General features: G+C 43.7%; 1 protein-coding gene across 1 annotated transcript in view; it reads left to right on the forward strand.

Annotated features, from left to right (window-relative positions):
* Positions 1–210: 210 nt before the first annotated feature.
* The window catches only part of LOC141141246 (uncharacterized), a 44,508-nt gene continuing 26,837 nt past the window's right edge, over positions 211–17,881 (forward strand). The window contains exons 1-2 of the mRNA XM_073628926.1: positions 211–466; positions 2,826–3,006. Of these exons, the coding sequence (XP_073485027.1) occupies positions 211–466; positions 2,826–3,006 (437 nt within the window). The remainder of the gene's footprint in view (positions 467–2,825; positions 3,007–17,881) is intronic.

Genomic DNA, 17,881 nt, shown 5'->3' on the forward strand with positions numbered 1-17,881 from the left:
TCCTACCTCTGGTTATCCCTAGACGTTACGTCACTTTACACCTCCATTCCACACTCATTTGGTTTACTCGCGTTAGAATTTTTTCTCGCACAGGACCCCTTGATCAACCCTAGGCAAGCCGCATTCATCTTGGAGGCAACCAAGTTTTGCCTTACCCATAATTATTTTGATTTTAATGGTGACTTCTATTTACAAATTAAGGAAACAGCGATGGGAGCCAATTTCGCTCCATCGTACGCGAACTTGGCCATGGGATACTGGGAGAAGAACTTCATCACACATAACAATCCATACTGTGCCAACATCGTATTTTTTGGTCGCTATATTGATGACATAATCATTATTTGGGATGGCCCCATTGATCTGGTCCCCCGTTTTGTTGAACATTGCAACTCCAATCCATATAGCCTGTCCTTCACTCACGTCTATGATCATATCAACCTGACTTTTCTAGATTTAGATCTTGGTCATTCAGGCGATACGATTATCGCTAAAAACCATACTAAACCTACTTCCGGCAACTCCTACTTGCATTTCAGAAGTTGCCACTACCCCAAATGGATACGGAATATACCGAAAGGACAGTTTTGCCACTTACGATAGAATTGTACCCTAGACAGTGATTATGATACCTTGAGTATACAATTGAAAAAGAAATTTGCGGACAAAGATTATCCAGAAGACATAGTTAATGAAGCATCTAATTATTATGCCAAAGGCAAACCAGCTAAAAAAGAAACAGAGAAAACAGATCACTCCACCAGGTTCCTAACCACCTTTAATTTTCAGTACAAAAAAATGGAAAACATACTTAAAAAACATTGGACTATTCTACTACAGGATCCACTCCTCAAAAATTCCCTCCCACCTATACCAAGAATCACTTATCGAAAGGCCCCCAGTCTCAAAAATAAGATTGCCCTGAGCAAACTGCCTGTAGACATGCCTATTTCCAATTCTACCACTCTGATACCGCTGATCGGTATGTATCAGTGTAAAAAAGTTCGCTGTAAAACCTGTATGTTTGTCGAACACGGCAAAAAATCTTTCCAATCTAAGGGCAGAACCTTTACATTGGAACATTTCTACAACTGCTCATCCAACTTTGTTATATACTGCCTCACTTGCCCCTGTGGATTAATCTATGTTGGGCGAACCATCTGCCCATTGAGGCAGCGTTTCGGCCAGCACCGACGGCTCATTGAGGGTGGAAAGGACAAACATAGTGTCCCCCGGCATTTTGCCGAACACCACAACAAGTCTACTACGGGCCTATCAGTATGGGTTATAGAGCAAATCCCCAAACACATGTCAGAAGCTGAACGCTTCAAAAAGCTATGTGCCAGAGAGACATTTTGGATATATTCCCTCGATGTACTCTCTCCTGGCGGCTTAAATGAAGGGATAGAGATATCCACTGTCTTATAACCTATCCTCGTAACAATAAAAAGTAATCATGATGATTCCCACACAGCCTATCGATGAGCATATACACACACGCATGCAGCTGCTTTTAATTGATGTTGCTTGTCCACTAATAGATTCATATATTAATATAGGGGTACTATTTATTATGAATAACCCAGTTTTATATCCTCTGTTGATGTTTTTTCTTCCATACAGTTATACATGCTCATATAACCTTACCACTATTGTTTACCAGAGGTTTTATTTCTCTATTCTAATCTTGGGGGTGGTGGGCTCGTTTGCTCCTTTAGTAAGTATTGAATACTGTGTTTCCCCCCCCTCCCCCCCTTTTTCCCCCCTTCCCCTCCCCTCTTTCCCCCCCTCTTTCCCCTTTCCCCCCTCCCCTTCCCCCCCCCCTCTACCTTCCCAGTCTCCCTTATCCCTTCGCTCCTTTCCCCTATCCTTTTTTCCCTTCCCTTTCTCCCCCCCCCTCTTTCCCTTTCCCTTCCCCCATCCCCCGCCCAATCGATCTGACTGTGTGTGTATTTATGAATACACACACACACATAATTCCTGTATTGTTATACATTTTCTACTTGGCTGTGCCCACAGCCGTACCTGCCCACGCATGCGTTTGTACCCATGCGTGTGTAGATACACAACCTACATTTCTTTACAACTTTCTCTCCTTCCCCCTCTTTCATTACTATTTCCATGGTCTAGTTCCCTGAATTATTATTTATTTGCACATACTAAGGTCCACATATTGTTTATATATATTATATTTTATATCATATACAGCCTACTTGTACTAATCATTTAATGAATTCTCTAATTTTAATTTTTAATTAATTTTTAATTATCGCATTGATTTTTATTATTTACTTGGTTTTCATGCTCACTAATGTCTATTTGTATTGATTATATATTTTATATATATTTTTTCATCCATCTATCCTGTTTTACTATAATTATCCTCTCACTCTATTGGTGCTTGCTGTAATAATGGTCTGTCAATTATGTTGCTTTTAATTACGTTGCTGGAAGGTCCTGACTTTCCCTGGTGTCTAATGCTTCCCAATTTTTGTATTCCGCATGTCTCTTGGACTTCCTGGCCCCGCCCCCTGCCCGCCCCCTCCCCGGACTATTTAAATCTTGTAAGTCTTTCCCATCCCTTATGCTTGATAAAGGAATGCGGGCATTCTACCATCAATGGCAAGCTGATTTCAGAAATGCGTCGCATTATAGTGACGTCATCACCGGGTGCCACGCTCTGTTTGCTCTGCAAGCCTCACTGTGATCCTCCACACGGCCAGTCGTGTTACAGCTCAGAGGCTCTCCATACACAAGCGGTGAGCGCCTGCAGTGGCGTCCTCCCTCCACCTGCCTTCTGTCCTTTTACTGGGAACTCCTATCCTGACGTCCAGGAAATCGCCAGGACAATATACAGGATATATGTTGGACTGATTACTATAGTCTGCATCCGGTTGCACCAGCTTATTTCCCACCTCTGGACCTGATATCCCCTGCAAGAACCGCTGCGACATGTAGTTCCACTGCTCAGCCAACTGACCTGAATGCAACTTCCTCTGCCCTCATGTGAGTGGATATTGTTGTTTTTAATAAAATTTGTTTGTGATACATATTCAGAGGCGCCCCTTTCCTTGTTATTGTTTTAGCTTGCTGGATCCCACTTTTGGCTCCATTGGTGGCTGCCCTGACTGACCGTCATTTATACCTCCCATTATACATGCATGAAAATCTGCATTATACATGCATGAAAATCTGCATGCATCTTTCTCATTTTAAGTTTCTGGACTAATCGGTCTTTCTGAAGGTAATTGTGCTTTGCGCCTTTTTACTTGTTTTATCCTCATTGTTTCAAGCAACCTCTGCTGCAAAAGTACAAAATTCAATGGTGTAGTCGGCAACAGTTCTCGTACTCTGTTTGATGGACATGAGGCACTTGGCAGCAGAAGTGGAGTGTGCGGGAAAGTCAAATACCCTTTTTAAAGGAGCCCACAAAGTCAGGGTAACTCAAGACAACAGATTTTTGCGTCTCCCATAGAGGGTTAGCCCAGGCCAAGGCTCTCTCAGAAAGCAAAGATATCACAAAACCTACTTTGCTTCTGTCCGTGGGAAACGCCTGGGGCATCATCTCAAAGTAAATCTCAACCTGGTTGAGAAACCCTCTGCATTGAACTGGATCGCCCCCAAATCGCTGGGGAAGCAGAGCGGAACCAGACATACCTCTTATAGAGGTAATACTCGAGGCGGGTGCCTGCACAGAGACTGGCGCAGCAGCAGGGACGGCCTGCAACTCAGGTTGTACCGGAGCAGCCACAGTGGGAGTTTCCAGGTGAGCCGTGCGACTCAGGAGCGTTTGTAGCGCTATGGCAAACTGATCCAAGCGGTGATCTTGCTCATCCAATCTGGAAAAAATATTACCAACAAGTGTATTGACTGTATCTTCTGAATTCATGGCCTTCGCCTACTATCAGGAACCATGAATCAGACTGAGACAGAAGTATAGTTAAATCACACTTGTTTAATAATAATAATAATAAGGTAAACAGAGTAAGCGTAGTCAAAATAAGCCAGAGTTCAGTAACCGGATCGGGTAGTCAGAGAGCCAGAGATAAACGTAGTAGTACAGCAAGCATGATCAGGAGCCAGAAGAAACGTCAGCCGAGCAAGTCTTCAACAGGAACGCAGGAGAAAGTCTCTGTGATGTTGACAAAGGCAGAGATCAAATGAGCTGGACGACTTTAAGTAGGCTGGACTGACGAGCAGAACCAACAATAGCTGGGTAACTGTGGAGAGAGATGGGAGCTGGCAATTAGCCGAGAGCTGAGCGGCCAGCTCAGAGAAGGAAGGGCTGAGCCCGGTCCTGATAGTTTGTTGGCTGACAATTCCTTGCTGTTTGTATGCAAGACAAGTTCCTGGCCAACGCCCTTACAGAAAATCTGATCGTGTGTATGAGGCTTAAGTGCACTGCTCATTCCAAATAAACATACGTGAGAGGGAGAAGGAAAGGTTCAATAGCTCACTAATGATGTTACAAGGAGGCACAAAAACTAGTTTAGTTAAAATAATTTAATGAAAAATAGATTACAGGGCCCATAAGTAGATTATGTGTATGGATTAATATTGGAGAATAAGGATAAAGTTTAGTGTCAATTTTACTAATCTCAAAAATTATATTAATCACATTACATATTAATATTATTATTATACAAATTTATATAGTGCCAACTGTTTATGCTGTGCTTTACGAGATAAGGGTAGACAGTACAATTACAATACCATTTAATACAGAAAGAATAAGAAGGCCCTGCTCATTAAAGCTTGCAATCTAAGGGGGAGGGTAACGAGATACAAAAGGTAATAACTGTGGATTATGAGCTGATGGAGAAAATAAAGGTACAGTTGCTAGGCTTCTCTGAAGAGATGGGTTTTCAGGGATCATCTAGAAATGGACAGAATGGGAGATAGTCAGACACATTAATGTAGTGAGTTCCAGAGGATGGAAGAAGCTTTGGAGAAGTCCTGGAGGCGAGCATGGGAGGAGGTACCAAGGAAGTTTAGAGAGCAGGAGGTCTTGGGAGAAACAAAGTGAGTGATCAAGTTGGTATTTTGAGACACGGTTAGTGATGTAGCTGGAGGCAGAGTTGTGAATGGCTTTGTAAGTTGTTAGCATTTTGAATTTAATTTGTTGAGTGAACAGAAGCCATTGGAGGGATCAGCAGAGAGGGGTAACAGACACTGAACAGTTGGTAAGGTAGATGAGTCTGGCAGCAGCATTCATGATGGACTGAAGGGGGGATAGCCTATGTAAAGGTAATCCCATGAGGAGAGAGCTGCAGTAGTTGAGGCGAGAGATGACCTTGAAGTGAATTAGGAGCTTTGTGGTGTCATTGGTTAGGAAGAGGCGTATTTTGGAGATGTTGTCTAGGTTAAGGCGGACATTGAATGGAGTCCAGGATTACACCTAGAACCTTGGCATGCAGGTCAGGTTGATAATTGAGCCGATGATCTTGACAGAGAAGCCACCTTAGATATCTTATATTAAAGGTGAAACTCTATTTAAAGGATTTCTGTGCTTCCAAAACACATTAGCTCTCTAAAAGGAAAAAAAACTGTGTATTTCTAGGGAGCACTTACAATATTTTGTATTTACCTTAAATATATTTGTATGTAAATACTTACTCTTTTTGTAGTATATTCAAATATAGAGATTAAAAGATTAGCCACAAGAGGGAGCTGTATAGTAGACTCAGACTCATTCAACTTTCATGTACCTCTTTCATAAGAGCAATACAGGACTTGGTATTGCTGATCCCCGGCTGCAAATGCTAGTTGCCTGGCTGTGCCTTCATTCAGTACTTTTGAATCACAGACAGAGAATGAGTATACAGAAAATGAGTGTCAGAAAAAAGTCATAATTACATGGTTTTATCCTATATAATTTTCTCATAGAGTGTGTACAGTGTGTACATTCTTTCCAGAAATACATTTGTAAGTTTTACCTATAGGTAAGCCTTTAATAATAATAATAAGACACAGGTTGCAGGGCGAGCTATCCAGCTCTGATGATGGATGTGTCCCTTGGCCCCTACCGGCGGTGGATTCAGGATCTGCAGCTGCAGGGCCTCTCCCTGTGCAGCATTGCAGGTCCTCTACTATTTCTAATAATGCCTTAAACTCTGTCTTGAGGGATGCTTTTACTGTGAGTTTGGGACAGCTAGTGTGAGGGGGTCACTGGTGACATTGCATGCTGCCTCAGCCCCACAGGTAGTGGATTCAGGTCCACTGCATCCAGTGCTGTGGTAGGCCTCCCAGAGCTAGTAGCTAGTTTGTAGGCTTTGTTACAGCTCTTGGATTCGGCCCCTGTATCAGTGGCGCCTCCAGCGACCACAAATCCCACAATTTCATCCGCCAGTGCCACGATGGCTTAGTGAGCAGTGGTGTCACCCGGGGCCGCAGAGTCTACATCTACACAAGCGGACCCCAAGACTGGAGGTAAGTCCGGGGATTCAGTCCACTTGGTGGATTCCGCAAAATGTGAGGTTTATGTATGCTTTGAGGGCCCCTTGGGGGCATACCTCAAGCCAGAGTTGCGTGAAAAGATTTGGAAAGACAAGTACGTGGAATTATTTACATTACTCCCTCTGGAAAAGTTCAACCTGGATAGGTTGAAGCCTGAGGAGTCCAAGAAAGAGGATGAGGAGAAGCGGCGGTTTCGTTTGATTACGTGCACCACTGGCATTTGGTTGCAGGCCTTTGCAATCCTGACCAGTGTGATGGGGAGAAGCATCTGGAAAATGATTCGTCTATCTTCTGCTATCTGGACTCGATCAGCGAGGCTCACCGGTTTTATGGAGGAGTGGCATGGCTTCATTATGATGAACAATTTCGCCAACGTAAGGCCATTCGACCTTCGCTTTGCTGGGATCACAGACATAAGTTTGTGGATGCCTCTCCTGATTTTGGCGCGCTGGGTCCCCCTTTTTTCCGAGTGGGGCCGGAGGTCCAAGCACCCCTGGACAGACGGCCGGTAAGTGTCAGGGGTCTTGCTGGCAGTTCAATGAGGGTACGCGCTGTTTCAGTTCCGTGTGACGATACAAGCATGAGTGCTCGAGTTTTGGAGGCACACACGGCCTTTCCTGATGCTTCAAGCAGGGCAAGGGCCGTTCCAGGGATAATTCAGGTAAGAGGGATGATGCCGGTGATGGTGGAAAGGATGCGGCCTTTCCTAGGTAGGTATCTGGATTGAGTGGCTGCTCGGTTGTTGGGGGAGGGGTTTTCGGTGGGTTTTGCTATCCCATGCTCTCTTTCCTGTATTCCTTCTATGGCTGACAATTTGCGTTCCACTAGGGCTTATCCCGAGGTGGTTTCTGATAAACTGGCCAAAGAAGTAAAGTTGGGTCGCATGGCAGGGCCTTTCAGTCACCCCTTTTACTAATTTGGTGGTTTCCCCTCTGGGTTTGGTTCCCAAGAAGGAACCTGGGAAGTTCTGTCTTATTCATCACCTGTCTTTTCCCAAAGGTGGCTCGGTCAATGATGCGATCGATCCAGAGTCATGTGCGGTGTCTTACACCTCATTCGATGCAGGAGCTCTATTGGCTAAAACTTATATTGAAGCAGCTTTCCATTTATTTCCAGTGCATCCGCTGAGTTTTCATCTTCTGGGTTGCAGGTGGTTGTATTTGTTCTACGTTGACTGATAATTACCAATGGGTTGTTCTATCTCTTGTAGGTTTTTTTTTCAAAACGTTCAGCTCCTTTGTTGTATGGGAGGTATCGGGGTCAATTCGATCATCCATTATTTGGACAATTTTTTGTGTGTGGGCCCTTCCTCATCTAACTTAGGCGGCATTCTGCTGGCCACCATTCAGCTGAGCATTTCAGTATCCCATTGGCGGCGGATAAAACCGAAGGCCCAATTTCCACGATTAGTTTCTTAGGGATTGTAATAGATTCGGTGGCTATGGAATGTCGCTTGCCCGAGGACAAACTATTAGCTTTCCAGACCAAGATTGCTTTGCTGGTGGGAAAAACGGAAAGTCCAACTGCAACAGCTGCAGTCTCTCCTCAGCAAGCTCAGTTTGGCTTATTTGCATTCTGATGGGCAGGACTTTTAGTCACCGCTTGTCAGCGGCTACAGCTGGTGTTGCTTCCTAGCGGCACTTTATTACGCTAATTGGGGAGCATAGGGAGGACTTGAAGGTGTGCCATGCCTTCCTGGATGCCTTTACTGGTTGTTCCCTTTGGCAACGTAGCTTGCTCAGTAATTATGATATGGACCTCTATACTGATGCGGTGGGCTCCGTAGGCTATTGGTGAATTCCTTGGGGGGGAAGTGGAGCGTGGAGCGTTGGCTGGAGGCATGGAAGGAGGCAGGATTTTTGCGGAACCTGGTCCTGTTGGAACTTTTTCCAGTGATTGTTGCCATAGAAATTTGGGGGGATTGTTTCCGGAACACGAAAATTTGCTTGCACTACGACAATTTGGCAGTGGTACAAGTTTTGAACCGGCTGTCAGCCAATTCAATGCTGGTTGTCCGTTTATTACGGCATCTGGTGTTGCGCTGCCTACAGTTGAATGTATTTTATATACTGTGCAAATTACTGGAGCAATTAACACATTGGCCGATTCTTTGTCTCGTTTACACCTGGACAGAGTCCAAGAGTTGGCACCGGCTATGGAGCAACATGGAGTGCCTTGTCCGCGGGAGCTGTGGAGGGAGCCAAATTGCTAGGTAACTCCTTAAGTGCCGCTACATGGTTAGCATATTCCAAGGTATGGAAGGATCTTTTGGCTCGGGTTAGGCGTTGAGACGGTCAGTATGGAAAATCCAGCTGTGGGTCTCGGTCATCAACCGTAAATTGGCGGGTTTGGCGTTCCTGTTCAAAATATGGAGTGTACAGGATTTTACAAAGAATTTACTGGTTTGACAGGCCCTACAGGGCTATAGGAGGGGTTTCCGCAGTCGGTATGGTTGCTGTCTGGTTACTTTTCCCATGTTGCAGGATTTATGGGCTCAGACAGGCTCTGTGTGTCTCTGAGTATGAATCGCTTTTATTCCGGACGACTTTCGTCCTGACTTTTTTTCAGGGCTCTTTGAGATAGTGAGTTGGTCAGTCTGTCCAAAACGCCACAAGATGAGCTTTTGGCGAATGAGGTAAGTTTTTTCTGATTCCTCCATAGCTTTATTTATTCGGCGCTCCAAGACCAACCAGATGGGCTGAGGTTCGCACATTTGTCCAGTATTGGTTGTGAAGGCATTTGGGCGGGTCCACCTGCAGCATGAGGTCTCTTTTCTTATGCACCTCAATGGATCGGCCCTGTCGAAATTTCAGTTTGTATCTGTATTTCGGCATTGCCTGATAGCATTGGGTTTGGATGCTCAGAGTTAATCCTCTGACTCCTTCTGCATCAGGGAGGCTACTGAAGCTGCTCGGTGGAGGGTGGATGAGTCAATTTTGAAGCATATCGGCAGATGGGAATCCGATCGCTTTAAGATTTATGTGTGTCTTGACCTGGTTTAACATGTCCTGTATTTCCATGGTGGTGGTGGATTGACTTCTGCCATGTTTTCTTGTCATCTTTCTTTACAGGATCGGATACGTGCCTTGTGTGGATACTGGGGCACTCTTTTGTTTATTGGGGGGGCAAAGGGGGCTGAGGTTCAACCTAATGGTCGCCAGTTGGGTTTTCCAAGGGAGGTGGCCACTGTTAGGTGGATCGGTATGTTATTTTGTAGAGTCCTTCAGAAAGTACACCATTTTGCCTGGCCAGACAAGGTTCCCGACATACTAGTGCTGCATGTAGGGGGCAATGACCTGGGCGTCCAGTCCATGAGTCACCTGGATATAAAATTTAACTTCCTTAGGCTGCAAACGGCCTTCCCTAACCTGTTGGTGGTGTGGTCCAACATTATCGGCTGCTCTGCTTGTCGCTTTGCCAGGTCGACGGAGAAGTTAAATATAGCTCGGATAAAAGTTAACAAGGAGGCGAGTCGTTTTATTTCACGTAATGGGGGTTTTGTGGTACGACACTGTGAGCTGGAGGTAGATACTTGGCGCTACTTGCGGAGTGACGGGGTCCACTTGAATGCCATTGGTACCGATTTGTGGTCTTCGGGCATTCAGGATGGGGTGCAGAGAGCGTTGCGTGTGTGGAGAGGCCCACAGTTATAAGGCTTTTCTACTGTGTGTTGTGGCGGTTGGGATCTGTGGAGGCATTAACAATTTGGAGCTGTAATGTTTGTCTCCGAACCGGTGTTGCATGGCTGGGGATAGTAAAGTGAAATGGGTTTGTACCCGAGCCGGTGTTGCGCAGCTGGGGATAATTATAATGTTGATACCCAAGCTGAATGGGGTTATGGGATGCCTCCTAGGACGTACAACCTAGTTCTAGTGATACATTACGGGGACTGGTTTTTGATTGTTGATGTTTATAATGAGTGTTGAGAATTTTATATTTATGTGTTAATAAAATGGCCAAATAGGCACTTTTCTCCAGTTCAGTGTCAAGTGTCATTTGTGTATAACAAAGTTTGAGAATGTTTAGGATTGGTATGGGGAAGGTTATACGTCTGGGGTACCCTAGCCAATACATTTCAATAAATTCCAGGCAAATGTTACAATAATAGTTCACAAAGTCTAACTATACGTTTGTGGTTGAACTGTATTGTATTAGTTGAAATAATATTCTCCTTTATATCCACTTGGAGGAGCTGTTGTACCAGGGTTTTCACAGTTTCGCATTCATGTAGCTAGTAGTAAATGCTGTAAATGTTGTTTATTGCAGTCTCCTGGACAATTATGATTTAGGAATTGATTTCCAAATGCAACACAAACAAACTGTGTTGTAATAAAAACACAAGGTTGCGTGCCAACTCCCCCAACACACTTTACATAAAAGCTATATTTCCTTGTCTATTGAAAAACAACAGGACATTTTTTATTGATCTGAATTTCTTTTGTTGAAGTTTGTGTAATATATTATTTTCTCATGTCTAACTGCTAGAAAAATATTGGCAGGGAAAGATTTGCTTTATATAAAAATGTTTTAAAAAAAGTGATCTTTCAATCTTCCTGTAGCGCAAAACAAGTGGACCTTCACCCATTAAAAGAACATTTTCTCTTTTGTTTCCACCCCCCCCCCCCTTACATAATAGAAGAATATTTAATTATCTTCAGAAATGTTTAGTGCCTTTTTTTTTGTGCTGCAACCCAAAACTTTCTGTTTTTTTGCTTAAGCGCATCTGGACCGCCCACCACATATATACTAAGGCAGGGCAGCCCAGCTGTACGTGTTTTCATGCACAAAGCCTAGGGCACGCTTGCCGTCGGCGACCCGCTCCCACTGTGATTGGATACAGTGGGAGTCAGTCAACAGGTCCGGCAGCCACGATGGCTGCCTGCCACCCGTGATCATTCACAGGAGAGGCAGAACAGTGGTCTGCCTATGTAGATCTCTGTTTTCCTCCAGTGTCAGCATCCCCCCACAGTTAGAAATCACCCCCTAGGTACACACTTAACCCTTTGATCGCCCCTGATGTTAACCCCTTCCCTGCCATTGTCATTAGTACAGTGACAGTGCATTTTTTTTGCCGTTGATCACTGTATTGGTGTCACTGGTCCCCAAAAAGTGTCAGTTAGGTGTCTAATTTGTCCGCCGCAATGTCGCAGTCCTGCTAAAAATTGCTGATCGCCACCATTACTAGTAAAAACAATAAAAAAAATTAAAAGTCCATAAAAATATCTCATAATTTGCAGATACTATAACTATTGCGCAAACCAATCAATATATGCTTATTGGGATTTATTTTAACCAAAAATATGTAGCAGAATACATATTTGCCTAAATTGATGAAGGAATTTGATATTTTACATTTTTTTATTGGATGTTTTATAGCAGAAAGTAAAAAATATTGTTTTGTTTTTTTTTATTTGTCGGTCTTTTCTTGCTTATAGCGCAAAAAATAAAAACCACAGAGGTGAACAAATACCACCAAAAGAAAGCTCTATTTGTGGAAAAAAAGGGACAACAATTTTATTTGGGTACAGCGTCGCAAGACTCTGCAATTGTCAGTTAAAGCAAGGCAGTGCTGTATCGCAAAAAATGGCCTGGTCATAAAGGGGGTGCAACCTTCCAGGGCTGAAGTGGTTAAAGCAGAACTTTACCCATAACAACTTGATAAAAAATAATGTTCTGTAGGAAGGAACATACATTCAACATTAAAGAGTTTGTTAACTCGAAATTATTATTCACTGCCAGCCCCTCTATTATAGCACACTATGTAAATCTTTTATAAAAACGAGGATATTAAATACCTAATTAGGGCGAACTTCAGGCCGGTCACATGACTCGCGGCCTTATTACAGCTCAGATACATGAATACAGGAGGAGGGGCTGAGATCTCCCTCTGACGTCAGCCGGGGAGGTCACGTGGCTGATCAGCCCCTCCTGCAGAAGCCATGTCTCGGAGATGTGAAGTGGCCGCGAGTAACGTGGCCGGCCTGAAAATAGCACTGAAAATATAGTTACAATCCTCGTTTTTAGAAAAACGTACACATTGTGGTATGCCTGCCTAAAATAGAGGGCTGGCAGAGACCATTGTAAGTTTTTTATTTTTAACAATAGCGGTGGGGGGAGCGGAGACAGAGTCACAGAGCTGCCAAGCAGGGAGGAGGGGGTGAGGGGCAGAGAGGAGAGCTGAGAGCAGGGATGCGTATGACGGAGGGACGTACTCTGACCAGGGTGGTCAGGCTCAGCAGCCCTGATTATCGTGGTCAGTACAGAGAGGGGGAAAAAGAAGAATGGCTGCACATCCAAAGGGTTCAAACAACGTGCCTTTATTAAAAATCACCAGGGTACACCAAGGACACCAGCTATTTAGTCACGTAGACGCGTTTCACAAATCCAAACTGTGCTTAATGAGTGTTAATGATTAAGCACCAATTGGATGTGTGAAATGCGTCTATGTGACTAAATATCTGGTGTCCTTGGTGTACCATGGTGATTTTTAATAAAGGCATGTTGTTTGGAACCTTCAAATGTGCAGCCATTCTTTTTTTCCCAAGTATTTCACGGAGGCGGGCTGGGGCTAGCACTCCTACTTGGTTCCTTTCAGGTCATCATACTCACCTGGAACAACAGATTCCTTCTTCCTTAATACAGAGAGAGGGATACAGGAAGTGGCAGGTACAGACAGGTTTTTTACAGTTTAGAGAGGGGCAGATTACACAGCACAAGCACTGTGCTGTTTAATCTGCTTTAAGGGACCAGGATCTGAATTTTTTTTTGGGGGGGGTTAACAAACACTATAATAATTATGCTACCAAAATTAGTGTGTGCTGTAAACTGCCTGCAGCATTGTTCCTGTTTCTTCTTGCTGGAGGCCGCCATTTTGCTGAAGCCTGGAGCCCCTGAACAGCAGTAAATCATAACGTGAAACTAAACCCATCGATTTAACAGTTTAAAAATAGTTGGATTCTTGGAATGCCGGGATTGCTAACTGTCTCATTTACTTGCTTCTTCAACCAAACTGTCAAACTATCAAATGGCTAGTGTCATAACTGATCACATATGCAACACCATGGCAGCTGCAGATCAAACAGAAGCAGCTTCCTTGGTTGCAAAGGATAAGAGGGTTTAATTCTGATTTAAGGCTGTCAGCAGATTGGCCTGTAGAAACTCAGCAGTGCCTAAAAATGGAGAGCAACTGAGCATGTGCAGAGCAGGGTGAGAGGTGTGTATTACTGGGTTTTAAACAGTATAGACCAGTGTTACTCAACCTTTTTTTAGTCAAGGCACCCTGTGAAATAAAAAAATGGAACTACCACTATTTTATTCTCTAGGGTATTTGCTTTCAGAAAATATATATTATTTGAGGGTTTTGTGTAATCTTCAGACCTAAAAAATTTTTTTAAACATGTGTGCAGAAAATCTAACAGCGGCTCTGGTAGCGAAAGGTTAAAGGGGGGTAGCCTGTGTAGGGGGAATCCTGTAAATGTTGAGGAGATTAAGGGGGCAAGATTTAGCCAGTGATTGAACTTATGGGCTGAAGGAGAGGTCAGAGTCTAGGATTACACCCCGCACCCTGGCATGTCTAGAGGGACCAATGGTTGTGCTGTTGATGTCTATGGTAAAGTCATGGGGTGGTGGGGGGATATTATAAGTTTAGTTTTAAAAAAGATTGAGTTTGAGATAGTGGTGAGACATCCATACTGATGTGTCGCTCAAATTTGTGATACGTGAGGAGATCGAGGATGTGAGTTGGGGAGTGGAGAGATAGATCTGGGTGTCACTGGCGAAGAGGGCGTATTGGAAGCCATGGGAGGTTATCAACTGTCCCAGGAAGGAGGTGTAGAGAGAGAATAGAAGGGGCCCAAGGACGGAGCCTTGTAGTACCCCAACAGAAAGAGGAAGAGGAGAGGAGGAGATGGTGTTGAATGTGACACTGAAAGTGCGCTGAGATAGTTAAGAGGAGAACCAGGAAAGAGTAAAGTCGCAGAGGCCAAGGGAGTCAAGTTTATTGAGGAGAAGTGGGTGGTCAACTGTGTCAAAGGCAGTGGAAAGGTCTAAGAGTATGAGTATGGAGTAATGGCCGTTGGTTTTAGCAGTAAGTAGGTCATTAGTGAGTTTCAGTAGGGCAGTTTCAATGGAATGTTGTGGGCGAAAGCCAGACTGTAGGAGTTTAAGAAGGTTGTTGTCAATAAAGTAGCAACTAATGCGGTTGTGTACAAGGTGTTCAAAAAGGTTGGAGGCAAACAGGAGAAGGGAGATTGGTCTTAAGTTATTCACAGGTGAGGTCCAGTAAGGGTTTTTTAAGTATGGGGGTAACCAGTGCATGTTTGAATGGGGAGGGAAAGGTGCCAGAGAAGAGGGAGAGGTTAAGGATGTGTAAAAAGCTGTGTAAATTGTCAGTGCCATATACTGTATATACCTGTAATAAATAAATAGATAAACTGATAATATCGGTATACTGTATGCCCTCATGTGTAGGAGAATGACAATAAAGCTTGACTTGACTTGATACTGTAACAAGTGTAACCTTGGGATTTATAAAAAGGATAACAACATTGGATGCAAGAATAGTCGCTTGGCAAGCATTGGTATTGTAGATTATTTTCTACCATAATGTTTACAGCTTACTCATTTAGAAGGGGTCTGGGCTTCCTGTCCCGCCATTCCAGAGAATCAGAGTGCAAATCAGAGGGACTACTTGTAAAGTTGGAGCTGTAGTAGGGATTAAGAGTCACATTAGCTGATGCCTCCTCTGTAGTGCTGGCTTCTGTCCCATGCAGAGTGATACCAACTACACTCCACCTCGTATCCCAGCTAGTGGTCTCCAGAATGGTGCCAGCAGCAGGAAAGAAGAGGTCAGTGTGAAGCAATACACTGGACATAATGGTATAGGGCTGCTTTCACACTGAACCGTGACTCAACCACAGGGTTTTACCACTCCCCAGCTTTACGTGTGAACGAGCCCTAAGGGTGCCACTGCCAAATGCAACTAGGAGCTCATTCACAAGTGCAGCAGGTACTACTGCTTCTCTGAAAAGTGATCCTAGTGTATTTGACAGGTGGCGAGGAAGCGATGTGTTGCCTCCTCATCAACAGATTTAAACCCATGATTGCCACGCAATGCATGTGATTGCGATACGGTAGTACGGCAATTAAACATTTAAATCAGGTTTTAAGGGACAACACTGTGTTCGGTGATCTTCGGCTTCTCCCATGTTGTTCAGACAGATTTCCACCTCTTTAAGGTTGCCTACCCCTGCCATAGTTCAATACAGGTCATGAGTCACTCTGTTTAATTAATCTTCATAACCACTCATTGCCATCACCTGTTTATCATGACTACTGAATAACCCGATTTATATATAAATATAGCAATAAGCAATAACTATATATATATGTGCATGCCAATCCCCTAAGAGATGCTAACCATCGAGAGAATGAGCAGGGATAATAAGTACATCATCAGTCGTATTACGTTTTGAAGGCTATAACAGGCCTCCTATCCGTTCAACCATACAATAACACAGGCACAGGGTGAACATGCAAACACCAGGTAGGTAGTGCTATGGTTGTGATTTGATCTGATGTCACTAGTGCTGCCAGGTGGACGAGCTAACCACTGTAATATACAAAAATCACTTGTGGGAGAGCTATGCCCCAAAAGGCATGCAAACTTTTCCAACCAGAATAATAAAGAACAGTCTGTGAAAGATAAATTCAGAAACATTTTACATTTACATCTGCACATAAAGAAATTTACAACTGGGAAAATCACAAACTATGCAGATGGAACTGGATGTTTGCATAAAACTGAACCCAGGGGCCCCATTGGTGCAAATAAAGAGCACTTACCATTCTAGCACCAAGTTTGTACATTTAGAGAATCCATTGACAAATAAAACCTTTTTACATAACTTCATCCTCTACAAGTAGTATTGAAGGGAACCAGTTTAAACCAACCTGGGGGTAAAAAAAATTGGATTTTCCAATGTATGTACTGCATGTTTGGGTCCAAACCTCAATGTAATAAAGGTGAATTTTAATTAATCAAAAATATACTTTATATACTGTAATAATATATAGAAGTAATATGAATATGTAGTATAGTGCAATGTGTTACCTGATGTGAGAAGTACATTAGTCCACAACAGAAAGGAATGTGGAATGCTATGCAATGGGTAAAGTGTCTAATTCTTCACCTTGGCTTGTGAGTCTCCAGTCTCTCCCCCATTTGGTGGTGACAGACAGGTCATACTGGTCACATTATCACCTAAGGTGCCAGACAAGTAAGTGCTGTCACTAACATTGATATTTTGTTTTTTGTCCTACTATTTGTATGTCATAAACACTAAATAATTATGAAAAGATGTTTTAAATACTGTAGGGAGCAATGACCTTCACGGAACAAGAACAAAGTACTGATTGAGAAACTTCTTTTTGTAAGCTACCATATATGTGTTATTTTGCTTTTTACTAGGTAGGATTATTTAATGACATTGGGTTTTTTTTTTATAGTATATTCACAGCAGAGCAGCCCAAATTCTTTCATTACCTGACAAAACACTAACTAATAAAAATAATATATCACTGTTATTTAAATAAATCAGTCTCCCTTTTGTTGGCTCAGTAACAGGAGCTGCGTGTTTTTTCTCCCCGAGACTGGTACTGGGGGAGGGGGGTTGTCAGTCCACTGGGAAGGGGGAAACCCAAAAGCGCAGACAACAGTGCTGCCAGAGCGTTCACAGGGGGAAAAACAGTGGCAAAGCCTTCAATTCCTTGGGGGTGCGCTCTGACTGGAGCGGGAGCATGCTCTGAGAAGGAGCGGTGATTCAGAGGCCTGAGGACTGCCTGGTTTGGATACACCAGAGAGCCCACTGTGTGCTGAGGAGAGCCCAGGGAGCTGGGTCTCTACACTGGACATAGGAGCAGAGAGGGGTACCCCTGGGTACTACGCAACAGCCTCCTGTACTGCTAGACAGGTAGAGCTCGGTGTGGAGGGAGAGAAGCCTAATTAATTCAGGTTCTAGAAGAAACACACTATGGCGGTCCTGACCCCAGCCCTATCTCCAGCCTTCCATAACATTGTATGTGTATGGGCACACACTACTGACCTAGGGCCCACACACCTAGCCGGGTCACCACATCGTCCCTCGCCCTTCCACGGCCAGTCCTTTGGACAGATGCCATGTTACAATAAAGAAACTGTCCCTTAGGCTGATTAAAAGCTCCCCCTTCCAATTCCTTTTCCATGGGATACCATCCTCTATAAATGCATATAAAAAGAGTGTAATTCCTCTATTGTTGAATGCGGCAAAATACCTAATCCACAGATTTTGGAAACAAATAACATGTCCTACACTTTCTGACTGAAAAAGGGAGGTACTGTAGATGTCATAATGGAGGCAGAATGTTGGGTGCACATGGTTAGGAATCA

Source organism: Aquarana catesbeiana, linkage group LG04 (genome assembly GCF_042186555.1).
Source record: "Aquarana catesbeiana isolate 2022-GZ linkage group LG04, ASM4218655v1, whole genome shotgun sequence".
In the NCBI taxonomy this organism is placed as follows: domain Eukaryota; kingdom Metazoa; phylum Chordata; class Amphibia; order Anura; family Ranidae; genus Aquarana; species Aquarana catesbeiana.